A 10,187-nucleotide genomic window follows, 5' to 3' on the forward strand; every position below is an offset into this window, starting at 1 on the left:
CTTCCATGTGAACCATGAACATTAAACATGGAGAAATGAGGAGCGGCGGCAGATCCATTTGGGATGCATAGTCTTCAGAGGATTCTGAAACAACAGCAGCATTTGGTTTCCTCTACACCCCTTTCCCCTCCCCCGCAAGCCCAGGGAGTGGGCAGCAGTGGTGCTTTGTGATGTCAAAGCCACCCCAGGACTGCCATTGGCTGGGACGCTGCCTGTATGATCAAACAAAGCTCAAGGGCGTGGCTTTGCCTTGTCACCAGGAGGGCATATATAGGGAGGGCAAGAGCTCTGGGACATCTCCCTGGGAAGCTTCAATATAGCTGTGGAAGTCTGGACTCTACAAGAGCCTGCTATAGACATTCTATAACCAACCCCAATCATGGAACAGCCAACTTCAAGCACCAATGGGGAAAAGAGGAAGAGCCCCTGTGAATCCAACAACAACAAAAATGACGAGGTCAGATTGTTAGGTTTTGAAGGGAAGGCGAGGGTGAAAGAAAGACACACTGAGAGGGGGCGGCTCAAACAGCAACACAGGAATACTGCAGACACCTGTGGAAGTGGGGGGCCCGCTTCATGCCAGAGCCCACCGCTGCTTACAGGCTGGGGTGCTTGTAGGTATGGCTGGGAGGGGCCTGGGCAGTATGGCTTCCTGCCTGGCAGGATATTGATAAGATGGCTTTATGATCAGGCTGTTTGGCCCTTTTTCCAGTGGGATGTCATTATGGTGTTTCTTGGAACTTTGCCCAGCAAGATACGATAGGAAAGTTTCTTTAGTTGGGCCTTTGTCCGCCTTGTGTTACAATGATTAGGCAAGATTTTTCTCCCAGCCCGAACCCCCATGGAATGTTTCACTTTGACCAAGGTCTGCAAAATAGCAGGGGGCTTATTAAATGGTGGTTTGGACTCGCATTCTTGCCTTCTACTTTGGTATAAAAGGAAGAGGGGCGTTGTTGAGTATCTGGCTGCCTCCTGCTGAATAGGGGAGCTGTAATCAGGGTTTGGGTTTTGAAGCAGTGGGTGTTGGACTTCAGAGTGGTTTTCCTGGAGGCACTGGTACTGGACTTGGCAGAGGAGAAGGATGGTATCCATGGGTTGCAGGGTGGCTGCCTGGACGAGGGAGTTTGGCCTTCGGGAGATAAAGCAGGATATGAAGGTGAGTATACATGGGCCAATTGTAGTATCAGGAGGAGGAAGATTAAGGGCCCTAAGAAAGGGGCCACCTGCTATCCCAGTGCTGAGTGCAGCAGAGATGTTTAGTTCTGCTAACACTAGAATGAGATGTAGAGCCTGCTTAGTGTGTGTGGAGGAAGATGAGACAGAAGCTACTAAAGGAACCTGGATGGTCTGCTTGTTAGGCAAAATGTTAATGTTTAGATTAGCAAAAAAGTTGTACGTTATGGTGGTTAACAAAACTTGTAGGTTATGGTGGCAAGCCATGAGAAGGTGGGGGTTGAATTCTGCACAAACCCTTTGTTTTAACTTTTATATTTTTCCAAGTTGAATAGCTGCCAGCAAGGGTAGCCCCTCTGAGGGCCTGATAGGAAATGGTGGTGGGGGAGGAGGTGAAGGCTGTGTGGTTTTGGAGAGAGAGGGAGAAATGGGTTTTTGTAACTATTAGCCACTGTGGTCCTGACAGGGCAGAAGGATACAGGTTGCAGTTGAGGGAATTGTTTGTGGATTTTTTCCAGGGAGCGCCTTTGAGTTGGATACTTGGAGAGCGGCGCCATCAGAGAGGGGAGGGGTTGGTAAGAGGTGTGGGAGGGGTTGGTAGGAGGTGTGGGAGGGGTTGGTAGGAGGTGTTTTATGAAATCTGACTGGTAACATCTTCAGTTAAGAGGCTATGAGGCGAAGGAGGGTGACAGCCCTGTGTGTGATGGTGTGGGTGGATTTGATGGATTGGGGGCACAGGTGATTAGCCGAGCAAGATTATAAACAGGTTGGGGAATGAATTGGTCAATTGGGTGAGATGCAGGTTTATTTTGGACCAGGTTTATGTGGCCAGGTTGACAAGAAGGGCTGTGAACTAATGGATTTGTGTGGACAAACAAGTTTAACAGTTGGAAGTAAAAGGGGAGTGTGACTGATTTAACGGGCAATGTGTGAGGCTGATGAAGGGGGCTCAATTGTTAGACATTCAGGGTGGGCACTTAGAATATCCCACAGACAAAGAGGACAAAGGAGAAAAAGGAGATTTGAGTAGGAGTGAAATTTTGGAAGGTGCCCTGCAGTCTTACCTCCTGCATTAGTGTGAGAAACTGGCAGGACTATTCAGGGACATGGGGAAGGGAAACCAGGAAAGATCTGAAATAAAGTAGGAGGTAAAATATTGGAAATTGGCGATGGAGAGTGTTATGGACTAGGGCATTTGTATTGGCAACTTCTGGAATTCTTGTTAAGTACAGTGAGGTTGGTCCTGTGAGGGAAGGAGAATAATTTGGGGGTGAACAAATTTCTACATGTGGATCTGGTGCTCTTTTTAGTTTGGAATGGTGCATTCAGTGTGGAAAGGATGTTAGCTTTGCCCCAGTCAGAGTAGTTAGGATAACCTGGTGAGGACTCATCCACTTAGGTTGGAGAGGGGAGGAGGAGGAGTCTGTGATTCAGACCCAATCCCCTGGTTGTAGGGACAGGGAGGAGTGTTTTGAGAATGGACTTTTAGGCTCGGTCAAGTAAGCATTTGCATACTGTCTCATTAGATGTTGGGTGAGGTGTAACGCTGGCCAAGTATTCCATATAGAAGGGGGAGAAAATACAGGGAGATTCTGGAGGATAAAGGGGCATTTGTACATGAGCTTAAATGGGCTTAGGCTGAGGGGCTTTTGGGAGATGACTCATAAACGCATGAGGAACAGTGGGAGAAGTGAAGTCCAGGCCATTTTAACCTTTAGGGAGAGTTTGGTTAGTTGTTGTTTTTTATACAATTTTTCCTGAAGATTCTGGGTGGTAAGGAATATGCAAAGCCCATTTAATGTTTAGCGCCTTTACCACCTGTTGGTTAAACTGTGAAACAAATTGGCCCATTGTCTGACTGGATGCAAGAGGGGAGTTTAAACCGGTGGATAATATGAGTGAAGAGAATAGAAGCGATGGTGTGCGTCTTTTCGGTGGTGGTAGGAAAAGCTTTTATCCATCCAGAGAATGTATCTACCATTGTCAGAATGTAGAGGAATGTATGGGGGGCATGTGAGTGATGTTGATTTGCTAGTCCTGCCCTGGTAAGTGTCCTCAGGCCTTGTGGTTGAAAAGGAGGTGGTTTGATAGCTTCCTGAGGGGAAGTCTGAGTGCAAAGGGAGCATGCCTTAGTAATATCTTTGAGATGGGCAGCTATGGTGGAAGAATATATGTAACTTTTTAAAAGCTGGAGTAAGGGCAGTAACCAGCATGGAAATGGCTGTGCACATATAAAAGAACAGAAGGGCTGGGCGCGGTGGCTCAAGCCTGTAATCCCAGCACTTTGGGAGGCTGAGACAGGCGGATCACGAGGTCAGGAGATCGAGACCATCCTGGCTAACACGGTGAAACCCTGTCTCTACTAAAAAATACAAAAAACTAGCCGAGCGAGGTGGCGGGCACTTGTAGTCCCAGCTACTCGAGAGGCTGAGGCAGGAGAATGGCGTCAACCCAGGAGGCGGAGCTTGCAGTGAGCTGAGATCCGGCCACTGCACTCCAACCTTGGCAACAGAGCAAGACTCTGTCTCACAAAAAAAAAAAAAAAAAAAGAACAGAAGGTTTTTAAAACTTGGGCAAGACACTTTATCATTGAGATCGAACCATTTTTTCCTGAATGGAATCAGCCCAGGCAAGTGGGGTTTGTTCCTCCTGGGTATATACAGGGTGTATGCTGGGAAAAATGAGCAATAACGATGGGGTTGTAAGGGCTGCCTGCCAGGCTGCTGAATTTGTTGAAAGGTTTTTCTTGAGTATGCATCTTTAGACTTTCGGCGCCCCTTGCAATGGATAATGGTGGCCATCAGTGGTAGTTTAGCCACCCCCAGCAGCTTATGTATAAGTTTGCCATTTCTTATGGGGGTTCCTTTTGTAGTTAGAAAACCCTGTTCCTGCCAGATTAAGGCATGAGAGTGTAGGACATGGTATGCATATTTGGAATTGGTGTAAATGTTGACCCTCTTTGCCTTTGCTAGGGTGAGGGTCCTGGTTAGGGCAACTAGCTTTGCCTGTTGAGAGGTAGCATGGAGTGGGAGAGCATTAGATTCTAGGAGTTTATTTTCAGCAATGATGGCATAGCCAGCTGCTGGACACGGCTGCCTAAAAGAGCTTCCATTAATTAACCATGTGTGTGTTCCCTGCAAAGGGGCATCTGAAATGTGTTGGAAGGGGAAGGAGAGGGAATCTAAGAGGTCCAGACAGGAGAGAGAGAGCTTAGAGTCAGAAGTGCTTACAAGGAGGAGGGTGGCTGAGTTGAGAGTTTTATATCTCTGGAAGGTGATTAGAGGGTTACCTATGAATAAGGTGTGTACCTGCTGAAAGTGGGATGGTGGGAGGGATAGAAGAAATTGATGGTTTATGAGGTCCTGTGGGTAATGGAAAGATGCAATAGTAATGTGTTGGTAGAGAGGGAGTTTCCGTGCCTCTAAGGCCAGCGATGTGGCCACACCCGAGATTTTTAGTCAGAGTGACCAGCCTTGGATGACAGAGTCCAGTTGTTTTGAGAGATGTGCAATGGCTCGTGCGGCGTCACCATATGTTTGGCAGAGTAGTCCAAGAGCAAGGGCTTGGTCGGAATATACATACAAAGTACAGGGCTTGGGATTGGGCAGTCCCAGTGCCAGGGCAATTAAAAGGGCATTTTTTTAGTGTAGTTTAGTTTAGTTTTGTTTTTGTGGGAATTGATGGGGTAAGCTGGGTTTGGGGGTTTTAGGATGAGCCCATGAGAGGCTATGTAGAGTGCCTTGGCCAGCAAGTCAAAGTTGGGAATTCACAGCCAGAAGTATCCCACAAGGCCCAAGAAGGAGGGGAGGTACTTCTTTTGTGTGGGGAAGGGGCATGTCACAAATTAGCTCCTCTCATTGGGTTGGGATGGTTCAAGAATTAGGGGTTAGGACAAACTCATGTTTGTGCTACCTGAGATTTTGTGGGTTAGGCCCAATATCCTCGATTATGGAGGAAGTTTAAAACCTGAGTGGTGTGTTGAATGGACAGGTTAAGGAAGGGGCTACAGAGAAGGAGGTCATTGACGTATCGGAGGAGGGCACTAGGAAAAAGAGGAAGTTCAGCTAGGTCCTTGATGAGGGCCTGTCTGAATAGGTGGGGGCTATTCTGGAACCCCTGTAGGAGTATAATCCATGTTAGTTGGGTGGACATGTGAGTACTAGGATTTGACTAAGTTAAAACAAAGAGACTTTGGTAAGCTGGGTTTAAGGGAATAGTGAAATAGGCATCTTTTAGCTCCAACACAGAGGAGTGTGTGGTAGATGTAGGAATATGGGAGAGTAGAGTATATGGGTTGCAGACCACCAGATGGATTGGTACCACTGCCTGGTTAACAACTTGGAGATCCTGGACAAAGGGGTAAGTCTTGTCTGTCTTCTGGAAAGCCAGAAAAGGGGTGTTGTAGGGAGAGTTGACAGGCTTGAGAATTTGAGCTTGTAAAATTTAAAGATAATAGGTTTTAGGCCCCTAAGCAAGGCTGGATTAAGGATATGTTAAGACTGATGAAGGAAAATGGAGGGGTTTTGAAGGGTTATTTTAAATGGGATGTGATGTGTGGCTATTGTGGGTTTAGAAGCATTCCAAACTTCAGAATTAACAGAAGGTAACAGGGTGGATAATGAGGATGAGTGGGGGAAGAGGGAAGCATTTGGGTGTCAGAGTAAAATAAAAGGGGTAGAATTGTAGAAGCCACATTGCATGGAGACCTGGGATTGACTTAATACGTCCCACCCCAAGATACGTGTAGGGGACTGAGGGATAACCAGGAAACAGTGGGTGAAGGGGGATGTTGAATAGGTTGTATAATAAAGGACCAGTCTGGGGGCTGGGCGCGGTGGCTCACGCCTGTAATCCCAGCACTTTGGGAGGCTGAGGTGGGCAGATCATGACGTCAGGAGATCGAGACCATTCTGGCTAACACGGCGAAACCCCATCTCTACTAAAAAAAAAAAAAAAAAAAATTAACCAGGCATGGTGGCGGGTGCCTGCAGTCCCAGCTACTTGGGAGGCTGAGGCAGGAGAATGGCGTGAACCTGGGAGGCAGAGCTTGCAGTGAGCGGAGATCGCGCCACTGCACTCCAGCCTGGGCGACAGAGCGAAACTCTGTCTCAAAATAAATAAATTAATTAATTAATTAATTAAAGGACCAGTCTGTTTGTGCCTAGAGGCGATTCCATTGATTCTCACAATAGAGATCGAAGAACTGAAAAAGGGTCCAGAATATTCTGGTAAAACTGAGTAACTAGTTGTCCTATTGAGTATCCAATAGGAAAGATATGGGTTTACCAGAGACTGATAGCATTACCCTGGGTTCTGTGGTGGTGATGGCAGTGGGGGCGGTGGACTCTAGGCCCCATCAGACTTCAGGTACAGGCGGTGAAGGAGGATGAAGAGTTTCACTGAGCACAGTCTAACTTCCAGTGTTGCTTGATACGACAGATGGGGCAAGGTTTCCAGAGTGTCCTGGGATTAGGGCAGGCTTTTTCCCAGTGTCCATGTTGGACACACTTACAACAGGCTCCTGGAGTTGACCATTACCAAGTTGAGGAATTCTGTATGCCTTGGGAACTCTGTTGAGTGGCAGCTATCAGCATGTGGTATTTAGCCTGGTCCTTTTTTAGGTTTGGGGTTTTTAGTTCTTCCTCTCTATTCTTAAAGACCTTAAAGGCCACTTTGATTAAGTCTCTTTGGGAGGTTTGAGGACCATCCTCCAGTTTTTAAAGTTTCTTTCAAATGTCTGGGGCTGACTGGGAGATAAAGTGTAAATGGAGTTCGCTTTTCCCCTTATTGTTATTAGGGCTTAAGGTGGTCTATTTAGTTGTGACTTTTGAAAGGCGGGAGATGAAAAGAGCAGGGGCGACTTTATTTATGCCAGCTAGAAGGCATGATATGATATGATATGGCCCGGTTTCTGTCTGTCTACGGAAGTCGCCTGAAAATTCCACCTGGGGTCAGTTCTGAGGACAGCTACGGTTCCTACTGGGTTATGAGAAGCATCTTGTTGGTGGAGGGTGTTCTCATGTGCCTGGGTGCCAATAAAGATGTGTTCCCTGTCCTCCAAGGTGAGGGTAGAGGAGAGCATGACATATATGTCATGGCAGGTAAGGCCATAAGATTTAGAGAAGTACAGAAATTCCTTGTGGAAGGAGGTAGGATCCATTGAATAGGTGTCAAGTCTCTTTTCACTATGGGAGAAGTCAGCTAGAGAGAAGGGAACTTGAATTCAGATTATGCTTTCAGCCCTCGTGACCTCCTGCAAGGGAAGGACTCTGGAAGACCTTTGGACATGTGCCTGGTTTCTGTAGATAAGGGGTTGGGTGTGAGACCTGGTTTGAGGTGGAGAAGGAAGGGGTATGGAGGGCTACAGTAAGGGGGTGGAGGAGCCGGATCCGAAGGAGAAGGTGGAGGGAATGGTGGTGGGCAGGAGACTGAAGAATGGGTGCATTCGCCAGGTTGAAATTCAGAGAAGGAAGCCTTGTCTGTAGGAGGAGGCATTTTGGGGGGTTTCTCCTTGAGGAGGAAGATTTGAAAAGGTAAATAAGATTGGCAGAGAGAGAGAGTGAGACATGAAAGGAGATAAGCAAAGCACTTAGAGTATTTACCATTGTGCTGGAGAAAGTTTTTTAGATTATGTTGAATTTGGAAGTTGAATGTTGTGTTTTATGGAAGAGGGGAGTGTATACTCTGGAAGGCAGTGAATACCCCTGAGGAAAGTGAGTACCCTGGAAGGCAGTGAATACCCCAGTGGGGAGCGAGCACTCCAGAGAGAAGTGAATACCCCAGAGGAAAGTGAGCACTCGATTCCTCCTGGGAGAAGGGATCTGGAGAGTTGGGGCAGCCCTGTACTATTTATGCTCCCCAGAGGCTGGAGCAGCCAGACTGACAAACGTTCTGAGGCTGAGAAGGGAGGCTGCAGTCACCTGGTGACTGGGGAGAACTCTCACCCAGCACTTGATTTTTTTTGGAGAACAGGCAGAAATAGAGAGGAATCCAGAAAGGAGGAAGAGGGAGACTCACCCACTAATTGAAGCCCAGTGTTGGATGTGATGTCCAGCAATGGGTGTGATCCTTGTTGCAGCTGCCCAGAAAGGGGAAGGAAGGGGGAAAAAAAGGTGGAGAGTTTGATCAATATCTGGAGGTTAGCCCAGGGCTCGAGAAAACTAGAGAATAAGGGGAACCGGACTAGGAACAGGGAGATCACTCAGGATCTGGAAGCAGGCCCCAGTCTTGTTTGTGCTGCTTGCTGCTTTCCCGGCTGCAAAAGAAAACTTACCCATTAGAACCCAATCACCATTCCAGCTTTTGACACCAAAATGTTAGGTTTTGAAGAGAAGGTGGGGATGAAAGAAAGACACACAGAGAGGCACACAGAGAGGGGGCAGCTCAAACAACAGTACAGGAATATTGCAGACACCTGTGGAAGTGGGGGACCAGCTTCATGCCAGATCCCACCGCTGCTTACAGCCTGGGGTCCTTACAGGTATGGGTGGGAGGGATCTGGGCAGTATGGCTTGCTGCCCAGCAGGATATTGATAAGATGTTCTTATGATCAGATGGTGTGGCCCTTTTTCTGGTGGAATATCATTGTGGTGTTCCTTAGAACTTTGCCAAGCAAGATATGATAGGGATGTTTCTTTAGTTGAGCCTTTGTCCTCCTTGTGGTCAGGTGGTTAAGCAGGATGTTTCTCCCGGCCTGAACCCCCATGGAATATTTCACTTTGACCACGGTCTGCAAAATAGCAAGGAGCTTACAAAATGGTGCAGTTTGGACTAACAGGTGACCCTACCCATGCTCCTTTTCTTCTTCCCCATAGATCCCTACCCTATGATTCCACCTTGTTCTTCTCTGGCACAAACCCCTTCTTCAACCTGCATTCCTTCTCATAAAGCCCCCCTTGCTATCCAGTCTCTATCCTACTCACCCAAAATAATGTCTTTCTGGCCTCTCCCTGTTTTCTTAACACATGCAGGAGACACCAAACAGGGACTTAGCCCCTGAACCGAGTTTGAAAAAGATGAAAACATCAGAATATCCAAGAGTATTAGTGTTTTGCTACAGGAAGGTTAAGAAAATAAATTCAAATCAACTGGAGAATGACCAGTCCCGAGAGAACTCCATCAATCCAGTCCAAGAGGAGGAGGACGAAGGCCTAGACTCAGCTGAAGGATCTTCACAGGAGGATGAAGACCTAGATTCATCTGAAGAATTTTCAAAGCAGGATGAGGAACTAGAATTACTTGAAGGATCTTCACAGGAGGATGAAGACCTAGACTTACCTGAAGGATCTTCAAAGCAGGATGAGGAACTAGACTTACTTGAAGGATCTTCAGAGGAGGATGAAGACCTAGACTTACCTGAAGGATCTTCACAGGAGGATGAAGACCTAGGTTTATCTGAAGGATCTGCACAAGAGGACGAAGACCTAGACTTATCTGAAAGATCTTCACATGAGGATGAAGACCTAGACTCAGCTGAAGGATATTCACAGGAGGATGAAGACCTAGACTCAGCTGAAGGATATTCACAGGAGGATGAAGACCTAGACTTACCTGAAGGATCTTCACAGGAGGATGAAGACCTAGGTTTATCTGAAGGATCTGCACAAGAGGACGAAGACCTAGACTTATCTGAAAGATCTTCACATGAGGATGAAGACCTAGACTCAGCTGAAGGATATTCACAGGAGGATGAAGACCTAGACTCAGCTGAAGGATATTCACAGGAGGATGAAGACCTAGACTTACCTGAAGGATTTTCACAAGAGTATGAAGACCCAGGCTTATATGAAGGATATTCACAGGAGGATGAAGACCTAGACCCATCTGAAGGATCTTCACAGGAGGATAAAGACCTAGACTCAGCTGAAGGATATTCAATGGAGGAGGAAGACCCAGACTTATCTGAAGGATCTTCACAGGAGGGTGAGGAGAACTAGTCAAACACAGAGAAACCAAATTGGACAAATCCTCACCACCAATGGCGATGATTACAATAAAATCAAGTTTGAGAAGCT

The 10,187-nt window shown here is 47.0% G+C and overlaps 1 protein-coding gene across 4 annotated transcripts; it reads left to right on the plus strand.

Annotated features, from left to right (window-relative positions):
* Nucleotides 1-379: 379 nt before the first annotated feature.
* LOC112616110 (sperm protein associated with the nucleus on the X chromosome N1-like) lies at nucleotides 380-10,187 on the plus strand. 4 transcript variants are annotated; one of them, XM_025373091.1, is made up of 5 exons: nucleotides 380-457; nucleotides 1,970-1,975; nucleotides 9,144-9,370; nucleotides 9,566-9,756; nucleotides 10,069-10,109. In XM_025373091.1, exons 1-5 carry the CDS (start codon nucleotides 380-382, stop codon nucleotides 10,107-10,109), a joined length of 543 nt encoding a protein of 180 aa, XP_025228876.1. The 4 variants fall into 4 exon arrangements, with proteins under 4 accessions (XP_025228876.1, XP_025228877.1, XP_025228878.1 ...); XM_025373092.1 differs by having other exon boundaries at nucleotides 9,144-9,321; nucleotides 9,652-9,817; nucleotides 10,052-10,109; XM_025373093.1 differs by having other exon boundaries at nucleotides 9,144-9,321; nucleotides 9,673-9,817; nucleotides 10,052-10,109.

This window comes from Theropithecus gelada, chromosome X (assembly GCF_003255815.1).
Source record: "Theropithecus gelada isolate Dixy chromosome X, Tgel_1.0, whole genome shotgun sequence".
Taxonomy (NCBI): Eukaryota; Metazoa; Chordata; class Mammalia; order Primates; family Cercopithecidae; genus Theropithecus; species Theropithecus gelada.